General features: G+C 42.4%; 2 protein-coding genes across 11 annotated transcripts in view; both read left to right on the plus strand.

The window, feature by feature from the left end:
* pik3ap1 (phosphoinositide-3-kinase adaptor protein 1) overlaps positions 1-4574 on the plus strand; it is a 34177-nt gene extending 29603 nt beyond the window's left edge. For both annotated transcript variants that reach the window (XM_086181098.1, XM_086181099.1), the window contains 4 exons: positions 9-188; positions 1302-1372; positions 1694-1791; positions 3329-4574. In XM_086181098.1, the coding sequence (XP_086037224.1) occupies positions 9-188; positions 1302-1372; positions 1694-1791; positions 3329-3434 (455 nt within the window). In that variant the 3' untranslated portion in view covers positions 3435-4574. The remainder of the gene's footprint in view (positions 1-8; positions 189-1301; positions 1373-1693; positions 1792-3328) is intronic.
* A 989-nt stretch (positions 4575-5563) lies between these two features.
* sorbs1 (sorbin and SH3 domain containing 1) overlaps positions 5564-25948 on the plus strand; it is a 41184-nt gene continuing 20799 nt past the window's right edge. For 4 of the 9 annotated variants that reach the window (XM_086180192.1, XM_086180190.1, XM_086180191.1 and 1 more), the window contains exons 1-13: positions 5564-5659; positions 16849-16891; positions 17012-17089; positions 17329-17445; positions 18159-18265; positions 18377-18512; positions 18674-18703; positions 20268-20410; positions 20719-20779; positions 20886-20960; positions 23028-23063; positions 23551-23653; positions 24299-24413. In XM_086180192.1, the coding sequence (XP_086036318.1) occupies positions 17056-17089; positions 17329-17445; positions 18159-18265; positions 18377-18512; positions 18674-18703; positions 20268-20410; positions 20719-20779; positions 20886-20960; positions 23028-23063; positions 23551-23653; positions 24299-24413 (957 nt within the window). In that variant the 5' untranslated portion in view covers positions 5564-5659; positions 16849-16891; positions 17012-17055. Of the gene's footprint in view, positions 5660-12557; positions 12697-14119; positions 14194-16848; positions 16892-17011; positions 17090-17244; positions 17446-18158; positions 18266-18376; positions 18513-18673; positions 18704-20267; positions 20411-20718; positions 20780-20885; positions 20961-23027; positions 23064-23550; positions 23654-24298; positions 24414-25948 lie in introns of those variants that run through there. The other 5 variants (XM_086180184.1, XM_086180185.1, XM_086180188.1 and 2 more) reach the window with 5 other exon arrangements.

Below are 25948 nucleotides of genomic sequence, written 5' to 3' on the forward strand. Positions count from 1 at the left end.
TATTATAGACCTGCAGATAAGCGCACCGCTGCAGACAAACTTGTACTGGGGCTCCAGGATAAGTTCCAGTGAGCAGTTTGAATGTGCTTTGTACGAGTCATCACCCAGAGTGGTGGCTCTGCCCCCTTCAGCCGCTCAGCCTATCCAGAGAGGGGGATGGAAGACGAGTAGCACGTCCAGCACATCCAGTGAGTCTGTCTACTTTTTGATTCCTCCTGGAACATTGTGGCTCAGGAGGTTTTCTGTTGCTTCAGTGATGGTCGGGTTGTGGTGGCCCCCAAATCCTAGAAAAAGAGTGAAGAACGTGTTGATCTGAGGACAGAAATATGGCTCGCGTATAGTTACTGGAGATTAAAAGAAGAAGATGATGTCAACCTCTAAAATTTAATGATTTATTTATTCAGACCTTTACAAAAATCTATTTTGAATTGAAATATTCAAATTGATTCATATTCCCAAAATTGGTACAAGCAAATAATTTATATTAAATGATTACATGGGGGTGGTATGGTGGTGCAGTGGTCAGCGCTGTCGCCTCACAATGAGAAGGTTCTGGGTTCGAGTCCCGGCTCGGGCACAGGATCTTCCTGTGTGGAGTCTGCATGATCTCCCTGTCCCTGTGTGGGTTCTCTCTGGTACTCCAGCTTCCTCCCACAGTCCAAAGACTTCTAGAGGGGACGAGGCTGATTGATACTCTAAATTGACCGTAGGTGTGGCTGTGAGTGTGAATGGTTGTCTGTCGATCTGTGTTGGCCCTGCGATGGACTGGCGACCCATCCCAGGTGTACCCGTAGTAGCAGGAGCAGCAATCGTAGTAGTACTACTACAACTAGTAGTCGTGGTAGCAGTAGCAGCAGATGTTGTAGCACTAGTAGCAGTGGAAACAGTCGTAGTAGGAGTACCATGGATGATTACCATCCATCCATGCTTATCCTGTTAAGAGTCGTAGGGGGGCTGGAGCCTATCCCAGCAGCCTTCGGTCGAGAGGCGGAGTTCACCCTGGGCGGGTCACCAGTCCATCACAGGCAACAGCGCTAACCACTGCACCACCGTGCCGCCCTCATTTTTAAACCAACTGACTGATTTTAATAGTTCATCACAGCTGTCGTAGAATAGTCAGAACGGGGAATGAATTGTTCCTCCGCTGGAGTTTCTTCTGCATTCTCAGCATTGGAAGCTTCTGTTCTCAACAGTTCTATTAACCTCTCAGTGATGTTTTTTCACGTTAGTCAAAATGGTCTCCCACCATCGTCAATCACCACGAACGTTAAACTCAAGACAGCTTTTCTTTCTTCCCTCAGGTAACGAGAGCAACAGGCTGAGCACTCACAGCACTGTTAGCTACAGCAGTGGGACAGAGCCGGATTTAGAGGTGAGCCCCACGCAAGAACAGCTCTGAATGCAAGTACATGTGCACCAAAGTTTTTTTTAGTTGCTCTGGATAAATGCTCCTGCGTTTGGAAATAAAATGGAATTTTAAAATAAAATTATAAATCAACTCTGTCGTACTCATATCGATGATATGAAATGTTCCGTGGATGTTCCGAAGATTAAAATCTTCTCTTTTCTCTTCACACATTGAAACCACGAGTTATAGCATCAGTGATTTCCTATGCCTGACAGTATCACACTTATCTGAAAAATGTTTCCAGATTTCTAAAAAATGCAGTATTTATTGATTGATTTATTTCAGGACTCTTCAGAAGTCCTCCCTCCTCTGCCACCTCCGCGACCATCTGATGGCGCACCCTTAATTCCTCCTCCCAGAATTCCTCCACGGATTCCAGCAAGGTCAGTTGGGAGACCTCAGGACAGTCCTACACAATACTCCGTAGTACAAATGCACACAAAGAAATACACCTTCGCAAATATCAAATTGTGTTCTGACAGCACAATAGAAACGATCAGAGAGACTCTGGTGATGTCACAGAAACTGAGAGACCAAAACAATCTGCAAGTAGTGAGGAGCGGAACAGGAAATGGTGAAGAGGAAATGGTTTGAGGTTAGCAAGTACATACTAAAAACGAAACCAGAATAGAGCCAATCAGGTGGACTCTCTTGCTGTTTATTACCTATAGTTGAAAATTAATAACCCTCACCTTGTAATGGATTAAGTCTCTCAAACAATCTAAACTCAAAATGTACTTTTGTTTGACAGGGGAAAATATGTCATGTCTAGATTTTCAGTATCTGGGACAAAAAAGCACTCTGAATTGAGAATCCAGAGCTGAGGTTTAATTCAGAGAGCAGGATTACCAAACTCTGAGACTAACCCTGAACTCTTAAGTGTCAAATCCTGAGATAGAAATGTTTTCATTTCAGGAACAGTTTAATCAACTCTGAGTGTCTATACCTTTAGCTGAGTGCTGCTTGACTTCCCCTCAAAGTCATCACCAATGGAACGCCGATACTACGATCGCTTCACAATCCTGTCCCGTTTGGCATGCTTGCTACGATAATCAATGTCAGTTTCTACAAAGATATACTTTTTTTCTTTTTTTTTTTTTTTTAGCAAAGTTTACATTTCAATAGTGAGTGTGTCTTTAATTACAATTAATGTGACGTTGTCTGTGGAAACTGGTGAAAAAGGGCAGAAACTTTCAAGGAATACTTGTCCGGTGATTGGTTGAGCCATTTGTCTATCACACGTCTATGAACTCATGTCGCAGCCAAAGTCAGTCAGTAGAAGAGCAACTGCATTGTTTCCACGGAGAACAACCTTCAGCGGTCTTCTTCGCTTTTGTGCTCTCCAGCTCTGATAGAACCGATGCTACAGCAGCATCTATGCTAACCTCTTCAGCAGCCTGTTTTGTAGTCCATCCTCTCAAAGGAAGCTGATTGGCTTAAACACTTCTGGTGAGGATGCAAGCACATCGCATGAACCCTGCCAAGATGTATTTTTGTGAAACCTGCTGCCTTGTATGGTAACAGGGTCGCTGTCACAACTAGGAGGAGAATGGACTCAACTACGGAGATGAAACAAGATGTGTAAAACGTAGTGAATATGTTTAATAATTAGAATAAGCAGATTTATTGACAACCTGACGATAAATGAAACACAGGACTAAAACGCAGAAGAGCCCACAGGAGTCTTTTCATTGTGACTTTAGCCACACTTTCTATGTAACAGAGGAAAAAGTGCTGCATGATTGAAAAACTGTTATTGTAATTTAGGAGTTATATTGTAGTTGTGGGGTCAAAAACCTTTTTCCTAATTTCCCCTGTGTCTGTATTATGTGTTTGCCTTTATGGCACCAATACTTTATGGAGTGGTAATTTTTAAAAATGTGGTTAGATTTTAGTTTCCCTGCTTCCTGTCTCTCGTAGGTTGTCAGAGTCAATGCTGCACGAGCGCTACATATCCAACCCGAATCAGAGACCCAGGGGAAGACACGAGAGCTCGGCCCCTCCAGTACCTCGTCGTGCGCGGTGATGGACACACGTCAGCATTCACTGGGTAATCTGGGTTGTAATCCTGTTTTTTAACTGAAGATGAATGGATGAGTAATACAGTCATGGTGGTAAATGACAGAATCCATGCAGGGATTTTTTTTTGTTTGTTTGTTTTTGGTTGCTTTTCTAATTAATTTGATGTAAAAGAATGATGTAACCTATGAAAAGGAAAGAGCTGAGCTGGCACAGATGCTGCAGAGGAAAATACATATTTCTTCATGAATGTGCCAGTATGAAATGATGAATGTCTGTAACCTTATAATATATTTATTTTAGGTGTGAGGCGGGTGTTTTGATGTGAGGTGTGATGATTGTGAGACGTGTAGTTTTACTGTGAGCTGTACTTGCAGGACAAATCATTGCCTTTTGGAGTCTGTTTTGTCGTATCAGGTTTTCAGGTATTTTTCATGATATTCACACATAACCTTCAACACAATACAGTCTTTATACTCTTGCATGTGTTTGTATTTTATTTTGGCTCAAAGTCTGTTTTGATTTTTTGTGTGTGTGTGCAATATGAGGTTTGGTCACTTGATGGTGCTCCATATTTTTGTTTTTATTCTTTCAAGGTTTTAAGTGTGTGAGACTGTTTTACAAGGTTTTTTTATTTTATTTTATTTTATTTCTCTAAGGATGCAGCAGTCCATTTAATTCCAGATGACCTCACTGCTTAGCACAGGACTGACTCCTGCTATAAGTGTCCTCCTTAAAGGTTTCTGATGACAGACACACATATAAAGTGTGAGGAAGTGTAGCCAGCAAGGACTTCTGATCCAAACTTTCAAAATAAGATCTTAACTGACAGACACATGGCAATGATTCAGATAAACATAAACGGATGTGTACAAAATGTAAAACACTTTCCAAAAAAATGTGGAAAACAATCAAAATAAAGTCATGTTTTATAATAAACTGCACAGCAACTGACCATTTAACAGAAAGGTTTATATGACCGGTTGCCAGGTTAGTAGGAAGCAAGGAAACCTTTTATGATATTTAAAGGGTCTTTTTTTTGTTGTTTCTTTGTACTTTGGGGCTGTGTCCTCTGACCTCTTTAGCAGACTTTGGTTTTCTGTGATATGTGCATGTAACTCTGCAATAAAATTCTGAAGGATTTTCATTTCTTCTCCTGACGTAACAAAAACAAATATGCTAGAATTACTCATACAAATGGCAGAAAACTTGACATGTCAAAAGGCACAATGATACGAAAGAACACGACATTTCAGAAACATTTGATAAAGCAACCATTCTTAAAACTTGGTAAGATTTCATAGAATATTTTGACATATTGTTTTTTCCAGAATTTCTAATATGTTTTACCCTTCAAGGCCACAGTACTGTAGTCTGTTTAAACCCCTTAAAGCAACATTTCACTAAAAGTGTTTTTTATTTATTTTTATGAATTTAATCACGTGTGTTTTATGCACACTGAGAGTTCGCCCCAGCATTACTTGTTTGTATCTCCAGAATGTTGAAAGAGCCAGCCTCCTTGTGAATATTTAGCTTGACATTAATGGTGCCTTACCTGTAAAACAGGAAAACTGTCCATAAACAACTTTTTACAAACTCTCAAGTACAGTTTCTGCATATGCATGTGTATGTTTGTATATTTCTTTCTTGTCCACTTCTTTATATGCTGAACCCTTCGGTTAGCCACTTGTTCATGGTTGAACCACCTGGCACCTCTTCAACTTGAACAAGATAGCACCAAACCAGAAGTATTACAGCTTACTTGCTTGTTTTTGGCCCAGAATCAGTGTGTGTGTGTGTGTGTGTGTGTGTGTGTGTGTGTGTGTGTGTGAGAATTGTACATTTTTGGGCAATTTTTTGTAGATGCTTTAGCTGTTAGCCGTCAGTCGCCATTAGCTAAGCCGGCTAATTTTACGTAGTCATGCAGGAGAGAAAATGTATTTTGAATTTTGTTTCGCTTTAACTTAGTCCGACAGACATTTGTCAAATTATACAAATAACTACTGCAGAGCAGGCTTTTATTGTGAAGGGCTCAGGGTACCGGCCCCCCCGGTGCTTGTTGGTTGACGCATCCCAGGCTCGTGTGTGTGTGTGTGTGTGTGCGTGTGCGTGTGCGTGAGGCGCTGACAGGACGCTGGAGGAGAGCTCGGTCGGCGTCCAGAGGGAGCTCAGTGAGGAGGAGACCAGTGTCTCTGCAGGGCGATCACAACACTGGATTACCAGCACACACAGGTAGGCATGTTCCTGCTCACCATCTCTGCTGCCTCCTTTCTTCTGTGGGGTTGTCTGTTTATTTGTTTGGGTTTTTTTGTTTGTTTGCTTGTTTTACATATATTTTCATTTATTTCACTATAAATTAATGTCAACGTTTTTTTATTACCTTGGCACCTCACTAGCTGATTTTGTATTTGGCCATGACAGCACGACGCTGCACTGGTGCATCTATGTCTTGTCCGCTACTCTGCCATTACATGTGAATTCAGCAGAGTTTCTACAAGCTAAGCAACCCCCCCCCCCCCCCCCAACCCCTCCCCAGCAGGCCAGGCAGACAGCTGCTGGCTCCGGGACAGTTGCTGCAGCAAACCCGCCATGGGTGCCGCACTCTCTACACCCAGGAGGAAACCCTCCTTCCTCCAGTCAGGGATTCAGATGCTACCTGATGTCAGATTGTGTTCAGTGCGGACCGGTGTTTTCTTTACGCACCAATAAAATAAAGGCCGAGTGATTTGTGGAAAGTGCAGTTTTATTAGTGGCGTTTGTCACTGTGAGTCCGAGGCTGCTCCACACGCACACGGACTGTGACTACATGCACTTAATGGATGCATATTATGCGGCATTCGTGGGGCAACTTGTAGGCTCTCTCAGTTCTGTCCCATTGGACTGCAGCCTTCGTGGTGGTTTTGAAGGTGAAAAAGCTTTGAGGAAGTTTAAGAAAAAGTATGAAATATTAACGTTGTGTGGGTCCTTGAGGCACACAGGCGGCTGTCCCACACAGTTTAAAGAACACTGGTATTTATTTATTTATTTATTTATTGTAAGACTGGAGCCTCGGTTTGGGAGCTGATGCCGACACCTTTAACGTGGAACTAAAATTGAAATTCTTTTGATCGATGTATCCGATTCCCCAAAGTTGCTTACTACCTATTAATGTCGTCCAGAAATTGATTAACTAACCTCTAAGCAGACGACTTCAACAAACTGTGTTCACATTTCCAAGAGCTGGAGGAAATCTGAACTCAGAATCTGAAGGTAGATGCTGAGGACATGTAAGGAGTAATCAGGAGGCTTCGTGTACACAAAAACTGTGAAAAATGATAGCTGATACCTTTTCATGTTCCATTGTTAAAATCCTCATTACTGCTAGTTACTGACCTGTTGTGCCACAGCTGTGCTTACTGAGTCTAATCCACTTGGTCCTTGGAGGGACATCAGGCTTCTCCTGGTGCTGCTTACCTGGACGGAAGCTTGTGTGCGGCTGCATTATTGTCCTCCTACATAGGCCTGGCCACCAGTTTTACCTTGCTCAGCTGGCGCGGTCTTCTCAAGTCTTTAGTGGAGTTCTTCACAGCTGACAGGCATCACCCAGGCACTGTGTGCATTTCAGCTGCATGTTCTTGCCCCTTTCACCCACAAGTTCAAGGTAACTTGATTACATCCACCTCGTAAACGCTGTCCTCCCTGCCATCCTGCGATCGCACGTGTCTTCTGCTCTGAAATAGACAGTGCAAACGTGCCAGGAATGTTCAAATGGTCTACTTGTCTGAAAAAAAGAACACGAGAGATCTGAATACTTGAAGTAAATTTTGAATTTTACTTTGCATCCTGTTGCAAACCAAACTGTAAAACCTCACAGTGAAGCGAACATAGATCCCTGCGATTCGTGTTATCGACGGAGATAGATAATCATGACCATCAGAAAGCCTGACCGTCAAAGGTGCACGAGTGCTCATGTCTGCTGGTGTACCACAGGCAGAACTAAACCAGAGTGTGTTATAAGATAACCCCAGTCTCACAATAACCATTCTCTTTTATTCTACTCAGTTCCTGTTAAAAAGAATGAAAATAATATCAGCACATGGGCTGTTCAGACACTAGAAAACCCAGAGTTTAAATACTTGGACAAATATCCTATAATGGCTTATATGTCCTGCTTCCTCCCTGCAGTCGTTTATTGTGAGGATCATTTGTGTACATCGTGCCTTTTGTAATTGCGCAGTAGTACAGTGGAAGTACTCCCTGCGGTTATTGACACTGTGGATCTGAGCGTCTACCAGAGCAAACGGGAACAGCATGTGACAGGAACAACTGCTGCACGGCATACGTGTGAACTTACCAGCCATGGATTTACTCACCTTGTGCTTTTTAACATCAGGGGGGGAAAAAGAGAGTGCGCCACCATGCAGCCGGCAAAATCATTCACCTTCTCGAACGCTGCCGTATAGACTGAAAATGTTGTTTAAAAAAAAAAAAAATCACCCTCTGTGTAAAATGTGTCTGCTGTTACTGAGCTCAGCATCTGAGTGGAGATGGTGCCTCAGTCTGTTTTCATTCATGATTTTACTACGGTGAGGATTTCTTTTTCAATCCCAGGTTGTGTGTAACATGACACTAAACAAGCTTGATAAAATATTAACCCCAGCACAAATAATTCATCAAATGGTTTTGAGGACGGGGGGGCACTCTGACTGATTTGATTAAAACCGCTTGTGTAGTGTTGTGTTGTGTGGAATATCGCACTCTCTCCAGTTTATCACATAGGCCCCAGTTAACAAAGATTACCTAGTTTACTCAGAAAGAACGGGACGTGTTTAAGGGCCTCATGTCAACGTGGCCGAGCCACCACGAGTCACCGATAACTAAGTTTAACGAGCAAGGGAGAGGATGTGTTCATCACCTCACATGGCACAGCATGCGTGATCACAAGCTTTTCAGGTTCCAAGTATTTACTCAGTAGTTGCTCCTGCTTTACAACATGTCATAAGAGGAGTTGTAGATGTTTACACAGAGAAGGTTTGCATGTGTTCATGGAGGCGATGAGTCACAGGGTCGAAGCCCAGCAGCTGTTTGTTTCTACTGAACACCTAACCTTGGCCTTTTGTAGATATCGTTGTACAATTCAAGTTAAATATGCTGAGTGTCATTCATGGTGGAAAACGGCACGTTTTTGTTTGAGTTTCTAATTGTTGATTTCAAATTAATCTCACTATTGATAAAGTTTTGACAGAAATATATTCTGCTGGAGGTTTTGGTTTGTTTTTTTTTAATTTTTGTATTTCATTTCTTTCACCATTTTACAAATGATGATTTATTGTTTAAGGTCAGATTCTATCTTTTGAGCCAGACAAAACATCTCAGGATGACATGAGCTGGTGTGAGCCCAGCACAGCTGTTAATATTTCATGAAGCTTGTTCAGAGTCACTTTACACGCATCCCCTAGATTAGAGAGGATTGCAAGCCTTCCCCACACGATTCTTAAAATTCACAGATTCGATAAACCCAGTTGAGGGTCTCACAGGGAGGAAAATGACAACTTGGTCCCGTGGATCCAGTTAGCTTAGAATCCACTTCCACTTTTTCAGTTGCCTTGTTTTGCCACTGACAGGCCTGTATGTCACTGACTGAGCACTAACTTGTCTAATCCTTGTGTAAAGAACTATTTTTAGGAAACAAACATGTACATGGTTGACATTTATGTCTCTGGGATCAAATGCATGTTCATCTACCCGGGTGGAAGGAAAATATATCAAGTTCTGGATGAACGCCACATTAGCAAGTGGCTAAGCTAGTTAGCTAACATTACAAATGAAGAAGTTTGCGAGTATTCTACTCGTAGTGAGACAAATATAGTAAATATCTGTCATATCATGAGACCAGAGCTAGTGACACCAACCACACACAGAGATTACTGGGAAAGTGTAATGTAATGTATTTGTTAACTGTGGAAATGGATGTAGCAGCAGGAGTAGAGACCTGGAATAACACACTTCCTGTTTATGCAAGTAAAACTGCCTCCCGCAGCAACGTGAACGACTGTCTTTTAGCATTTGCTAACTCGTTTGTTGCTTTGACTAATGCTGTATGACAAGAGGTGATCCCCCGGCTAAACCAGTCAGCTAACATTACTGTCAGGATTGTTATTAAAATTTGTTCTACTCATGGTGAACAGTGCCTGTCGTATCATGGGACTCCGTCTAACGATACCAACCGCACAATTAAGCGTTGTTCCAAAATTAAGGAAATTCATTTGGTTTAGAAATGGTGGTGGCAGCTGAATCAGAGAATTTGAACACCAAATAGAGTTTATTCAAGTAAAACCATCCCTTTTATCCTCTTTTAGTCTTGTTAGCATTTGCTAGCTTGTTTGTCTTTTACTTGTCGCTCTGCCTTAACATGCCGTGCTGCATGAAGAGAGGCCATTGGATGATTGAACTCGTTCGCGAACATTACAAACAAAACAGTTCAAGTTTGATCTACTTGTAGTGACGCATATATCATGAGAGTAGAGCCATACCAAGCAACCAACAGTAGTAAACCCAAGTGTTGCTCTAAAACGAAGCTAACACAACAAAACCAGCTGGTTTGGATGCAGCAGATAATTGCAACAGTATAAGGGAATTAGAACAAAATATTTCCTCTTTTTTCGAGTAAAACCATCTTTCTTTACTCTCTTTTAAAGACAGTCTTGGTAGCATTTGCTCACTGTTAATAATATTCAGGGTGTCATGCACTATTTGGAACAAAGCTGAATTAGGCAACAGCAGGATAATTTTGTGAATGAAAGGCTTATTGATTTTTAGAAAAGGATCATGGCAGGAATTATTAGTTCATGATGACAAGTGTGTTGTAGACTGGACATCTCCATGACATGAGTATTAGGAGAAAACTGAATTGTCCTCTGTGTGAAGAGTGGATGGCTTCTGGTCAGGCCGGATGTTTCAGCCAGACACCAGGTTTCTGTTTTCACTCCATGTTAATGTTACAACAGGTTGCTTAGCAACACTCCCCCTGCACCCCTTATTTTCTCCATCAGCCGCCATTGGCTGGAGTGGATGGTGAAGTGTTTCAGTGTCTGTGGCAGCCAGCCCCCAGATGAATGCATCTAAACAAGGCAGTGAAAAGACAATTTATGCAGTGGTGATGGATTTAAAGAGCTCCGCCCACCACCGCACCTCCACCGGCCCTCTGTCCTGGCACTGCTACATGTGAGGAGCTGATGGAAAACAACAGCATCCCTGCAGTCACTGGCAGATAATTTAAAAAGAATCCTTTCTAATTGTCACGCAAACCAAACCACAATGACACAACGGTGTAATAAATCACTCAATAAAACACAACGTTTGCTCATCTTGCAGTTTTTGGCTTCCCAATAGGACGAGTCCAGCCAGCTAGAGTAAACAATCATGAAAATTTCAACCTGTGAAGCCAGGCTGTTATTGATGTAGCTGTCTGGTGTGTGTGTGTGTGTGTGTGTGTGTGTGTGTGTGTGTGTGTGTGTGTGTGTCTCTGCGTGTGTGATGAGATAAGTCAGACATGCGCCTGCATTCCTGAAATAGACACATGATGGAGACCGAGTGGAGTCCCGCTGCGAGCTCATTTCACACGAGGATAGCTTCATAGCACTTAAAATTGCTGGATTATCACGTCGCTGTTTATATTCATGTTTAGCCGCCATATCCTATGACTCAATTATCAAGTAGTCCTGTCACAGAAGGTGCTCCAAGAGTTATATTAGGGAACACACTCAGAGCTTCCACTCCGCGTCGGAGTCAAAACATCCAGCAGAGGTGAGGGAACTCTCTCTCAGACGACGATATGGAATTTCAGCTCATCTAACGTGCAGGACGTCCTATGATCCAAGCCGGGAGGAATCTGTTTTGCACAGCTGAGCTCGTTAACGAGTGATGACATTAAATAAGCATTGTGTGTGTCTCTCCCTCTTCTTTATATTCCCAAATTAAATGGCCGTCTTTCATCCCCTGAAATCATTTTTCCAGTGATGTCACTTAGTGTGTGTCACTAGTCTCCTCATTTTGAACTTTTCACTCCACTAAACTCCCTAACCTCCCTAAGCTGCAGTGTTTGAACATTCAGCTCAGTGTTTGTCCTCGCTGCGGGTCTGTGATCCGAGCTTTCTCACTCTTGGAGTTGAGCCTGGGGTCCGTGCTGTGAAGATGTATCACCCTGGGTAAACTGTCAGCTCACTGACATTCTTATTACATTGGCTGTAAAAGCCTAGCAGACATGTTATAAGCTGCCTGGCTCTCTAACCGTGTCTGTAACAGTTGCTCTGTCCAACCGCAGTCCTCCCCGGGACCTTCACACGAGCCAAGTCTTCCTGTCTCGCAGATCTGGCCATGATCACGTCCAATATCTGTCTTCTCATGGACACACTGGCAGGCTGCGAGCATCTCCGAAGGTTCAGGGACACTTCTTTGGCTGCTTTGTTTTTTCTTTTTCACTATTTTCTCTGAAACGTCATCAGAACAACCTCTCAAATCCAAGCTTATGTATGACCTTACCAGATATTTCATTAGGTGAGCTTGAATGAATTCAAAGCAGGGTTGAGTCAGACTCATCCTAAACTCCATCCATTATCAACATAAAGGCCTAATCCTGCTGAGGCCCATAATGACTGGTGTGTGTAAGTAACATACATTTCCTTTTATGCTGCAGTTGTTTGAAATGAACTTCAAATAGCTCACTGGAGGAATGTGTAGAATCCCAGGCTGCTGTCCAGCGTGGAAGCTGTTTATGGAAGAGAGTCGGGAGGGTGGAGGAAAAGGTGGGGGTCTCTTCAATTAGGGGGATAAGCTGCTGCTCTGGAGCGGCCCTTTCGAGCCATGTTTGGAGCTGTTCGGTGGGATCCACACGTAGCGCTGGATAGCTTCTCCCCTCTCTGCCATTTGTTGACAAAGCAGAAGTCAAAGGGCGTTATGTAACAGGCCTTTCTCTCCATCCATTGTAGAGCAGAGCGAGTGATGAGAGCGCTTTTGTCTGGCTCATTTTTAAGGCAGCACAGAGACCTCCTGTGTGAGATATTACAGTTCCACTTGGTGCCACCCTGCCTCTGATAAGAGATTTGGAGGCTGATTTAGTCAACAGAGTACTCTGATTCACCGGAGGAGGAGGTTATTGAACTATTGACATGATTCAGGAAGATCAATTTATTAGACATAGTAACTGAATATAGTAACATCCAGTTTGTTTTTGCCTTGCCTTTCTTTTTAATCTGATCATAAGCAGTTCTCTACTTGAAGAATGACAGTCAGTAAGTAAAGTTTTATTTCCGCTTTTAAAACCTACACTGACTGCAGGTACAATATAGAACAAAGTATCCAGGGAGGATAGTCACTTAAAAATTCCTTAATATACCGTGTTAAAATCAATTGAATACTCCTGTTGCCAGGTAAAAGAGGTAATTTATTTTTTAAATATTATTAGAACTGTCAATCGATTGAAAAAATTCACCTAATTAATTGCAAATTAACACATTACTACGCATAACACTCATAAATTGTTAATCTGATAATGACAAGCATATAATATTTCCATAGATTTGTTTGATTAAATTAATAAGTCACTTTAGAAGTAAAAATGTTCTTCTTTAACTTCTGGCAGAGGAGACGCAGCCCAGTCGTACTGCTGGTTACTCACAGCTCTCCATTTTACGAGCTAAGTCAACACGTGCGGTCTAGGGTCCGACTGCTTGTGTTCATTTTTTTAAAGTGTTAGTTTCATGTAATTAATGAAACAAAATTAATCAGCTATTTTGTCATCCCTAATTATTATTCATAGCAGTTTAAAGGGAAAAGCACAGCAACATTAGCCACTTTGTTTGTTCTAACTACAACATTGTGTACACACCTGCTAGTATCTGTATGCTAACACGTCGGCAGTGTAAACCTTCTGTAGCAGCAGTTTTACCATCCTAGCATTTTCTTGCTAGCATGCTAATATTTGTTTGTTGTTGTTTTTTTTAAACGAACATCACTCAGGGATGAATGAGAATTAAATCATTTGGATGTATTTATTTAAAGTGTGGTGTGTGTGTGTGTGTGTGTGTGTGTGTGTGTGTGTGTGTGTGTGTGTGTGTGTGTGTGTGTGTGTGTGTGGTGGGTGCTTGCATGTCTATCATGCTGATGTGACCTACCCGAGACCTTTTTAATATTGCCGTTTATCGTTGAAAAAATACCAGGAAATATTGCGATACTTTTCTAAATCTCCCACCTGTAGCATAAATGTGTGTTAAATTTCACTGTACACAGTATTTGCTTAGATACTTGAAGGTCTGCCTCACTGCCTCTGCAGTTTTCTCCATCTCGAAAAATCATTCTTCACATAACAATATGGACACTCGTGGATGTGTGAGCAATTGAAGGCACTGCAGAGCTTCAAGATGAGGTTTTCCAAATCTTCTGGATGGTTGAGTCATCCAGTAGCAGACTGTCTATCTCTCATCTACTGGCCCCACAGGAGCTTTTCCAGGGAGGGAGGGAGGAAGATTTTATGTGGTGGTCTGCACAGTTGCTGAGTGGGTGCCACATTCCCAGGTGGCATGTGGTGACAGGTCCATCTGGGCACGCCTGTTGTACGAAACAAACAGACTTCATGCAGAGCGAGGGTCAAGGTCAAAACTGGGGCCGTCCCGCCCAGACAAGACCCTCAAAGCTGGAGTGGGACGCCTCAGGAGGCTTCAGAGAGTCCTGACGTGTTTGTGTGAGTGGACAGAGAGCTTCCCTCTCAGGACTCACTGGAAACCTAGAAGGTAACAATTCTTTTGGGGGCTGCTTGTTTCCGAAAGGTATTTTAGTTACACCCAAGATGTATGCACCTGTGTGTGTGTGTGTGTGTGTGTGTGTGTGTGTGTGTGTGTGTGTGTGTGTGTGTGTGTGTGTGTGAGTATAGTAATAGCATTCCCCTGCTCTTGTATAATCACACTAGATTGAGCTGATGTATGTTTCTAATTGCTTATGACTTCCAGGAATTCTCAGTAATGATTTCAGCGAATAGCAGCTTCATATTTTAGTTTCAAGTTCCAGAGGTGACAAGAAGCTCAGTAAGACCTTCACTTCCGTCTGTACTTTGTATTTTGTAGTCTCACACTCAGAAAATAATGTAACAAAAAGTTTCTTGGATTTCTCATCTTTTTTATGAACTATTTTTTATTATCATCTATTGTTTTGGCCTCAGAGGTGAGTCTTACTGACCCCGCTCTGACATCCAGCATCTTTCCTGGTTATACGAGATGACTTGCAGTTTAACAGGAGTTTGCCTCTTATTTTAGCTAAGCCAGGATGGATCTGTCTTTGGCTGGCTCTGCTCAGAGGCATCTCTTCCTAAAAAGGCTGCTCTGGTGTGTTTATACAGTGAACCGAATGCTGCAAGCTGTCATCTTCGCGTGATTTATCATACGTGAGAGGTTTTTATACTCCCACATTTCTCTTTATACTGCCATCTTGGGGTTCATTCGAGGAGATGAGGTAGATATACCACTAGCGCTAATTCCTCTAAGGAATGTCTGCTAATGGTTTTGGAAACGATCTCATGAATGCATCTCCTTCTCTGGGATGCTGGGGGTCCGGAGGCGAGTGGATTTTTTTTTTTTAAATTTTAAATAGAGAGAGGAAATAAATACGCATGGTTGCTGATGCTCAGCGCCAGGGCTGGAAGATATTTTTGCTTCAAGTCTCCATGGAACTTATTTGGATTCACGCCCATTTTCCTTCAACCATTTAGGCCTATTTGTGTTGGTTTCCAGCTGGTACATCCGTCCCCTGCCTGTTCTGCTGGGTAGCTTATTTACTAGCATGTGTAAACATGGTGTACACACGCACAGGCACACAGGAACTGTAGCAGAAACAGTAAACCCAAGATGGCTTGAAACACATATAAAATAAAGTTCCTACGCTGTTTGTTTTTGGAACCACTGTTTGTATGACTCAATCAGCGTTTTTCTTTGAATTCCAAACAGGGATGTCTCTTAAATCAGTCGTACTGGTTGAGCACAATGGGAGGCCCAGTGGAGCGATGGGAAGTGTTTCACCACACTTTTCTAGTGGCCTTGGTGTTGCCTCTGCATGCTCCACTGATGCAGCTCACATTAACATATGCTTGCTCAGTCTCTCTCTCTCTCTCTCTCTCTCTCTCTCTCTCCCTCTCACACACACACTCACACACACCCTCCCCTCTCATCCTTAAAGGGGCATGCCAAATTTCCTGACAAAATTCAAAGCATGCGAATTGGCAACACTCACGACGTCAGCGGAAGCACCTACATCGCTGCAGCGACAGAAATAGGCGAGCATTAATGGAGCTTTAGTTGATTAGTGTCGCCATCTTCAGCATGCCTTTTAATTGATTTTACATGTGGCAGCTGTTGACATCCCTGGGCACATTGTTTTGTTTTTTTTTGTTTTTTGTTTTTGTTATGTTTGCTTGATATTTTTAGATATTCTGCGCCAGTAACAGTGCTAATAGGCTGCAAGGACACAGGCGAGAGAAGTATCTGGAACAGGCGTCTAATCGGTGCCGCCACCACTGAGATAATGTTTTAAATGCTCTTATGGGGATTAGAAAGAAGTGGGAGAAAGTAATTGAAAACAATAAAAGTTTTTGAAAATGTTGAAACTGCTCTCTTGCTTTATGAAGATTACAGCAGTCCCAATTTAACTTTTTAAAATTATTTTGTTTTAGTTTTCCTTCTTACTTTCTTACTGATTCGATGCCAGTATGTTAAAAGTATGGCTACTAATCCTGCATTGATGACGTGTGATGCATCGTTGTTGTCAATCATGAACAAACACATCTAGAAAATGAACCACAACCTTGATAATGGATGCTGCTTTATTCTCATTACCGATCAAATGATTGTTCTTCTGCATATGAATAGAGAAGTGTATTGAATTAATGAGTTAAGTTTTTTTTGGGGGGGGGGGATTCCGTCCCATTTCTCTCCATCAGCGAGACCAGTTTTCTTCTCTGTCTGTCTGTCTCGCTACTTGGGATCTATTTTTTCAGAGTTTAACACAACCTGTCTGAGTTCTAATTGACTGTGTGTCAAGTGTGTCATTTTGCTTTCTTACTCACAGTCTTTCATTATAAAATGCAGTGCATGCTACGAGCCACCAAACTCACCCTGCCCCTCCCACCACTAATATCAGAGCTCATCTGATCTGACAGTTCTTGACTCTGACGCAGCAGAGGCCAAATCGCAGATATCAACAAGTGCCGGCGTCGCTCTCTATCTCTTTTCCTTTGCTGATTTTCTCCCTGCAGCTGGATAGAGAATAAACATCATAAGTGACATTGCTGCTTGTTGGTTGTTGCTGTGCTGATCAACTTTACATACCTGCAGGCCTGTGTTTCCTAAGTCATACAGTATATCCTTTCCTCCATATTTGACTGAACTATGTGTCTTCAGGGCTCTCCAGAAGAGGGCAGCGTAACACAGAGCTCAACTCGAGGTGACTATTTCTCTCATTCTTAATTTACAAAATAAGTTGATTCAGTGCATTTAGCTTGAACATCTCTGACAAGCTGAAAACCATCTGTGCGTGTGTACATGTGATCTGACGTCCCATCAGGCCCTCGGTCCGTCTGTGCTGTCAGGATCACGCCTCTGTCAACCATGAAAGGATCCCCTGACCTGATTCCTGCTGCAGGTGACGTCTCTCCTTCTTCACCTCATCAATCTTTCATTCCCTACAAATGTGGGACATCTCGTACGAAAACCTAGAAGAACGTGGTATCATTTTAACAACCTGCGTTGAGGGAAAAAAAATGTAATTGATGGCCTGGTTTTCATGTTCTATTTTAGTCATTTGGGGCATGAGGGAGCAATAACTTGAGAGTACAGTATCTTGAAGGATGAAGAGAGAAGCTTGTACTGGATGTTTTTCAGACTTGGACCCGAGCAAAGTGTGCAAAGGGAAAGGAGTGGTGACTCTGAGGGCCACCCTGGTCCACATTGACGACGAGGACTGCATAAGTGAAGAGCCAAACGTCATCCCACCTCCAAGTAAGGCAGAGCCTAACACACCGCGGCTGAAACCCTTTGCATCATTAGAATTATTTAGCAGGCAGTAATAGTTGCACTGGTGTGTGAAAAAGGACACACGGCTGTTGAATGTGGACGGATGATGTGTAATTTCATCAGCACTTCGTCGTATTGTAAACATTCCTTACATGCCTGTTTGTTTTGATAGCAGCTAATCGTGTTTCGGAGCGTCTCCTCAGTTGCCAGGCACACCCAGAGTCACGATAAAGGGCGACTGCTCATACTTTCGTTTGTGTCAAAGAACTCTTTTGTTGCCCACACTGCACTTTAGAGCAGGGGGCCTTGACTGTGGGCTTGTTTGTTGCGTCGACCACATTGGAACCGGACTGGAGGCTGGCCAAGGCTTTCTGGGAGATGCTTTAATTGTTGTAGGGCCTGAATATAAAGGCCATTGGAACAAACAGCCTTTACAGCTGGCTGAATAGGTTCTTTGTTCTGATGACAAAGTTCACAGATTGTGGGAGAATCTTTCGTTTTTCTTTCCTGGGGATGTTAACATCTCTCTGCATGAAAACCACCCAAGGAAAGTATTCACGCCCCGCGGAATGAAATGGAGAACACTAATTAGCCGTTGTGATTTCTGTTGTGAGGTCAGAACTTTTTAGAAATATCCTCAGTGTTTGTGGTCTCGCTGCGCTGGCTGCCGAACTGAGAGAGCTGTGGGCAATTTTCAGGTGGCTGGACAAACCAGATTAATGGAGACAGCTCGCTAGCGGGATTGGCTGAGGGAGGCAGCAGCATCTCAGCTGATTTACCTCCTGTGAGCAACACGCAGCGACAGGTACCTTCTCTGACTCCTCCTTTAATCTCCCTGTGAGAGCTGTTGGATCCAGTTATTTTAGGGTCTTTTGATTTAAGTGAGCATTATTTCTTTATTTTCTGTCACTTTCAGGTCAACTCACCAGAAAGCATCAAAGAAAATCAGGCTCCATCCTTCACTGGCATCCAGAACTGTATCACATCATCTTCCATCTACCCCTGTACCAGCTCAGTGAACCCCACCATCGTTCTGCTGCAGCACAACAGAGGTGAGCCAACAGGACAGGTAGCCACATCCCTTTATCGCCACTTTGAACCGCTAACTGTCTCATCTGTGATATTTCTCTGTGTTACACACAAGCTGTGCTTTCACATCGCCGCTTAATTCACACCCATCACTCTGTCCTTGTCTGTCTTTCTCCCGCAACAGAGCAGCAAAAGCATCTTTGTCATTTGGAAGGTACGCTCTGGGGTTTTATGTCAAACAAGCCTTTTTGTGAATTGTTTATCAAGTCTCCCAAAAGCAATGACTCAGCTATAAATTTTTGTTGTCGCCTGAAGTAACTGTCAATCTAATAACCCTGCCCCCCGACCCCCCGCCCCCCAATGCTGTCACAGCTGTTGACACAGCAGGTGAATGTGTGTTTGCAACCAGCCTCATGAAGACACTGAGTCATATCCATGTGACGTAAAATATTGAAAGCATCCATTTGTTGAGCCAGAATTTATTTTCAGTATTTATTGCACGTGTCACGCTATTTTTTTATATATATATATGTATATGTATATATATATCATTTAAATATTTCTTTTTTTATTACAACTGCTCAGACCTTGGCTGACAGCCAGATTTAATTTCATGGTTCTCTCCAGTAACATGGATTACAGTACAATACAAAGTACTAATTACATCACATCTTAGTTAAATAACATTGTAATATTTTACCTGATACCCCAGTAATATAAATTGAAGGAAAGACAATAAGATAACTAAATAAGAGTTTAATTATTATCATATTACTTTATTAAGCTGATTTTGGAGGAAACATGGACATGACATGTTGTAAGCATTCATGCACAAAAGTACTGGAGAAAACAAAATATAATAATAATAATATATATAAATATTTATAAAGAAGGACTCTGTTCTTGCCTTGTGTGCTTATTTCTTGCCACAGCAAAAGCTCCAGAGTCCTGAAAATATACTTGCATGAAGCTCTGTTAATAAAGCACACGTTATCTTATTTCTAATTTGAGACATTGACACATCAGCTGACTAAGGCTTCATGTGAATGCTTGACATGAATCCCCCTCCTACTATGCATACTCTAGAGTTAGTGTGTGGCTCTAGATTCTTTGTTATTACACTTATCGAGACAGTGTTTTCAGATTTAGCAATGTGATCCAAGTCTGACACACAACATCATTATGTGCTGATACGATGCTGCTTTTGGTCCTTCACCTGTCAAACAGACCATCTCACACCAGACAGCTCAACAAATGAATGTGCGCCGTCACCGTGACGCAGCATACACAACACATGGATTATGCAGCTGAAGAAAACACTAACACTTTTACCTCTCACGCTTTGACAACAGAATTTTGTAATCAATTCAGTGTGAAAGGTAAGCCTGGACATTCATACGAGGAACCGTCTCACAGAAACTATTTCAACTGTTTGGTTGTCATGGTAATTAGGATTGAGACCTGAGTTAGGAAAAGATTTTAAGTGCTGATTGCGCTATTCTAAACAGCTTACTTACATCCCAAAATCTTCCTACTTTTGGGAGAACCTTGAACTTCACTGTTGCTGCCCTGAGCTGCCCTGGTCTCGGCATCACTTGTTTTGTTTTGGATCGCGTCAACGTCTCCTTGGAGAGACTCTCTGTAAAAGCACCTCTCTCTTCCATCTCCTGAGTTAGTGTTGTTGTCACGTGGTCTCAGATCACAAACTATCAAGAACTATGATTGTTGAGTTTTGTCTGCCGTACAGAATTTTGTTTGTTTGTTTGTTCATTTTTTAGACACTACCCCGGAAAGGGACAAAAGCCCTGATCCTGGTAGAAACTCTGTCAGTCCTGTCCTGGATATGGACGGCAAGAGACTGCGACTATCGCTGCACTCCCCCATCCTCAGTCCTCTGAACAGACCCACTGTTCCTGTACGGGTGAGCACCAATACCCACCGTCACGCCAAGACTCATCTAGTCACACATGAGTCACAAGCCTTTGATTTTAGAGCAAGAGTGTAATGTAAAAATCTTTTAAGATTAGTATTTTTTTTGGTCATTTTAGAAGCAACGAGTCTTTGTCTCGAGGGCTATTTTTAGCGTCTCCTAGCAGGAAAAGCACAGGTGCAACTAATAACAGCTAGCGTTGTTAATATTATGAGTTACAGCTGTTCTTAAGGGCTTCATCTGCCTGACAACACTGAAATATCTGATGTGTTCTTGATTTACTTACATCTTCATTTCAGAACACTGAAAAGTCCAAAGACTGGTATAAGACGATGTTTAAACAGATACACAAAATACCGGGTAAGACAGAGCGTATCATCCTGTTTCCATTTGTTGTGTGTTTTGCTGGTTGTGTTTCTGTCTATGTGTGTCACGCTGTGCTCTGTCTCCCCACCACTCCGCTCAGAGCCTATCGAGGAAAACCCTTACCGCCCCACCTACATTTTCCCTGAGAACTATGACATTCAGATGAAATCAAAAGGTATCTGATGGCAGTAACTCCCTCCTCGCTGGCTTTACTAATCTGCAGCCATCATCGGCCCATTCTTTAGCTGCTTCATCTGTCCTGCAAGTACTCAACAAAATACTATCTGAAAGGACTGCACACACACACATTTTAAATACATTGCATATTTTGCGTAAATTTCTTAATGTAAGTCAGGAAACTAAAATAAATAAATGCGACACTTAACTATGTTGCTGTTTTGGAGATATCTTAAAGATATCATGCAGTGACAGTTATTACACGCAGCTGTCAACACGTGCTCTCGTCGCAGGCGTCACCACAGCTTACTCTGTTTTTAGGTTTGTGTCTGTAAAATGGTGCGGGAATTGTTTTGAGCGTCAAACAAACTCCGCTAAATGACTCGTTTCACTATGAGAATTTGATCCATTTGGTCTGAAAACATTTGGGGAGTCTAGTAGAACACATGATTTAATTATTTATCCACGTTCAAGTTAGCAAATAACTAACAGGAAGTAGCCAGCTCTCCAGATGTGAGTATCCACCGATGGAGATGCTCCGATCCACATCTTTTCAGCTCCAGTCAGGTTCTTATACACATCTACTGATACTGAGTCTGAGTACTGAGATGATTTTCTTGAATATTACCATGATTATTGTCATTGTTATTGTTTATGGTTACATCATTAGGCTGTTGTTAACCACACAGGGCTTCTTTTTAACAGATCAAAACAATATACTCAAATGTATTAAATTACAAATATATACTCTCAGGAAATTTCTTCAAACTTTATGTTTGGATCAGTGATGGCGGGTTTATGATCCAGTACAGCGACTGAATGGAATCTAGATGAATACATGGATCTGCACTGATAATCTGTGAACTGTGCCAGTCTCTGTGGATGCATTATCCCACCCATCTCTGCCCAGCAGCAACCCTGCGTACTGTGAAATGAAGAGAGATTTAACCTTCAGCTATGAGCTTCCTGAGCACTAGATGAACTCTTTTTGTGAGGGCTCAAAAACAAGGCAAGCTCATTTATTTGTAAAAGTTACACACTTAAGCTTTAAAAACAAACACGCTGCTGGAATTTGATGATCTGCAGACCGTTCCACGGTGTTCTGTTGTAAACAAACAAAATAAGCTTTCTTTAGAGCTACAAATAACACGCTGAATATTCTGCTGGATGAAAATAGCAGACTTGGCCTTTAAAACCCAAACATATTTAGCCATAAATGGATCAGCTGGCACTAAACAGTTGTGCCTGAAGCTGTTCAGAAGATTCTCCTCTTAAAGCACATTGTTGATGAAATGTGGTTCATGGTGATCCACAAAGCCTTGTAGATTTATTTTACTTTTACCAGGAATATAACAACCTTTTAACTGCCTTTCTACTTTTGCTGCAAGCTTTCTAACACTGGGCTGTTACATGTTCATGTTAACATCCCATTGTTCCTGGGATGTAGTGTAGAGTTGTAGCCACTAGATGGGGCTGCAGTTCTTTAGGCAGAGGCTGGCTTGTCCTCGCTAAACATCCACGTCTGCCTACAGCTTCTACCAGGTTTCAGCGATCAGGGTTTGGATTCTAGTGAACGATGGTGAAAGATGGGATGAAGTCCATGACTTTTGGTCTGGCAAATTCACATCCCAGACAGGAAATGCTGCTTCACCTCAGCTCTTACTTTTTTCTAAGAGTCCCAACCCATCATGATTCCGTCCATGTTCACTTACTGTACTTAACTCTAAAGTTGATACAAATGTCCTTGTGAACGTGGCAGCTTTATCGGCCAGTGCATTACTTATTCACATCCTAACCGCTTATTGATGCTGGGATCCTTTTTTAGCTCAGTAGTGCTTCCCGTAAGGTGCTTTGCTTTGACACGCTTTGATTCTGTTTTCTGAACTTGCAATACTCTGCCTAATGGAAGGTGGGACACAAGCTGAAATGCAAAAAACAAAACAAAACAAAAAAACCTGGGTTTTAGTGTCTCCTGAATTATTTAGTGTTGTGCATTAGTTTCAAATACAGTTGGAGAAAACTTGGAAATAATAATAAATGGCTTGTGATTGTGTGCCTCTTACAGATGATGGCCCCACCCCCTTTGGCTACTTGGAAGATGGTGAGTTTGGGAATTGCTATGGAAACAAAACCCCAGATTTAAAAAGATCAAAATATGCGGCCATGTAACACGCAGCACACAGATGTTTCAGCTGGTGCAGGGATGCCCAGACTTTTTTCCCTGAAGGGCTAAAACTCAAACTAAATGGTCGGCTGTGGGTCAAAACCACACACATTACGTTGTTAAACTGCCTTTTGTGGTTCTGTTTTCTTGCTTCAAACCTGAGGATTTTTACCTCATAAGACATTAAACTGCTTGAACAGATTTTGAAATACTTTGTTTATCTCACTAATTTATTATACACTTTTAGAATTAGGTTTGTTGTATTATTATTATTACTGTTTATGCATCTTGTGAGATAAGGTGGGTCAAATGAATCTTTATGGCTGGCCAGATTTGGCCTCCATGTCCCACCTTGGGCTGAAGCATCAACACAGTCCTGCGTTATCCTTCTGGTGTTCACTGGTACTCATGTGCCTTTCCTCAGTGAAAGGAGTCCCACGCTCAAAAAGTGACGCCGAGGTTGATTCAAGACGACGGTCGATGCCGGTGCCAACAAGGTCGTCTTCGCTCAAACCTTCTACCAAGAGGTCAGTGTCCTCGCCCTGCAATAAACGTCCCGTGGCTCAAACCTGACTTCTTTATGCACATACGTGACGGTGTTATATATTGTGACTTGAATGAACGAAGCTGACCAGGAGCTATGTTCTTGCTCCCTGGTGTAGCGGAGTTTAATTTTCTCTCCTTCCTCTCGTGCCTCCTTCAAGTTTTTTTTTTACATGGTGATCAGCTGGAACCTCACACACATGTCAGCCCTGACACTCAGAGATAGTGGTAGAGGAATGAAGGAGGACAGGGGATGGAGGATTAACCATGACCCACTAGAGCTCCCATGACCTTCCTCATCCATCAGTGTTACACATCCTCCACTTCAGGAAGATTGTGCTTATTTGATGAATCATTCTGACATTAGCTGTCTATCATGGCGGTCTCCCAGGAAACTCAGGCTCTTGTCACTCAGTCCAATCTTGTTTGCCTGATCAAATTTACAAGAATTCAATTTTCTGTTGCATCATCATTGGAGGACGAGGCGGAGGAGTAATGAGGCGGGCATCATGTGTAGATTAAACAAAACACATCTTTGCCTTAGCTGGTTGCCATGGTGACTATGTGATAAGGATTGGCTCTCTTCCATCCCACATCCCCACCCGTCCCTGACACCTTCCTCTCAACAGGAATGAGTGGGAGCCCCCGGATAAAAAGGTAGACACCAGGAAGTACCGCGCAGAGCCCAAAAGCATCTTTGAGTACGAGCCGGGGAAATCGTCGGTGCTGAAGCTGGAGAGAACGGTATGCTCGCCGCCTGTGTGTCTGTCTCTCTCCTCCTCTCTCTCTCTGTGCATGTCGTGTGAGCTGCGCCTCCATCCATCCACCCTCCATCCACCTCTATGTCTAAGCTCCCGGGTGGCAGCTTCACTAACAGCTCAGGAGGCGACGTATGTGAAGCCTGAATCGCCACCACATTCCTGAGTGGGTGTCCTGTTGCGATGACAGATGATCCTGCCTGACAGCGGGGAGGGGTATCACTTAGAAGCGTATCCATTATCATTCTGTCTCCAGTTTAAGGTTATTGGGCTGAATCAGCTTGATGGTAGAGGCGGACACAAAACATGGATGCTGTGTATTGTCTTGAGAGGAAGTGTGACGTTCCACTTTCATGTCTAGCCAACACAGACTGTTCTGAATCAAGCGGAGAAGTGTCCTTGAGGGCAGTTACATATAAATGATCTGGAGTGTCATATCTTCCAAAGGGGAACATTCAGATTTCTGCCTCAAGTCTGTAATATTCACACCTTACATAATAGAGGCTCATTTATTATGTAATTATTGTTTGTCTGGTGCTTAGTTGCGTCAGGCTAGGAGATGTTCTCATCAGAGTTCGCTCCACTTCATCTTGGACTGAATGTAAAATAACAGTCTTTTGTCTTTCAGTTATCAGCTCATTAGTCATGGTTCTTTGTTGCTGTCACCGGTCATTTTTCCTCTCCGACATATTCTTTATCGCACAAAGTGAAAGAAGTTTTAGTTATCTTAAACTGTTTCAAAAATTCGCATGTTTATATTACAGCCCCAAAATTTCTTGAGTGTGTGTGCGTACGTTTGTCCTCAGCGCAATTAGGTACAAAAACTCAGCTAGCCAATTACATTTAGCTTGTTCCATCCAGGAGGAAAAAAGAATGTGAATGTACAAGTTCTGTAGTTCCAGGGGCTTAAATGCGCCGCTGTTTGTTACATATAAATGATCTGGAGTGTCATATCTTCCAAAGGGGAACATTCAGATTTCTGCCTCAAATCTGTAATATGCATATATTAAGCGGCAAGCAAAGATAACTAGCTACACCTTCATGTTGACCATATAAACATGAAACGTGTTATCAAGTTTGTCATTTCATTCTCATCACAATAGCAAAGAACACTTCGTCCAAAATGTCAAACTGTGTGTTTAAAGCTACAGTGGGTCACTTTTCTGTCCCTCCTCTGGCAGTGAGAGTTTTTACAAGCAACTGTTGTCATGCTTGCGTCGTTGACTCAGCCAACACTTTCGCTACTTTGGAGCGGAGAATACCTTAAAAATAACAATACCTTGGGTTTTATAGCACTTTTAGTAGACCCATGGTTGCTTTTTGAAGAGGTAAATATAAATAAACTGATGAGACAAAAGTACAACTTGTGTTTTGGTGAATAGTCTGGATTTGATTTTTATTTATTCTTTTTTTTTTTTTTTAAGTGTCCAGAGGAAAGGTCTTAGTGGATCTCAGTAGGGAGAGTTCCAGAGAGTGAGGGGCCACCACAAGTCACCAAAAGATCAGAGCCTGCTGTTGGGG

Source organism: Aulostomus chinensis, chromosome 16 (assembly GCF_037954235.1).
Source record: "Aulostomus chinensis isolate RoL2024-O1b breed Wild chromosome 16, RoL_Achi_v1.0, whole genome shotgun sequence".
NCBI classification, from domain to species: Eukaryota; Metazoa; Chordata; class Actinopteri; order Syngnathiformes; family Aulostomidae; genus Aulostomus; species Aulostomus chinensis.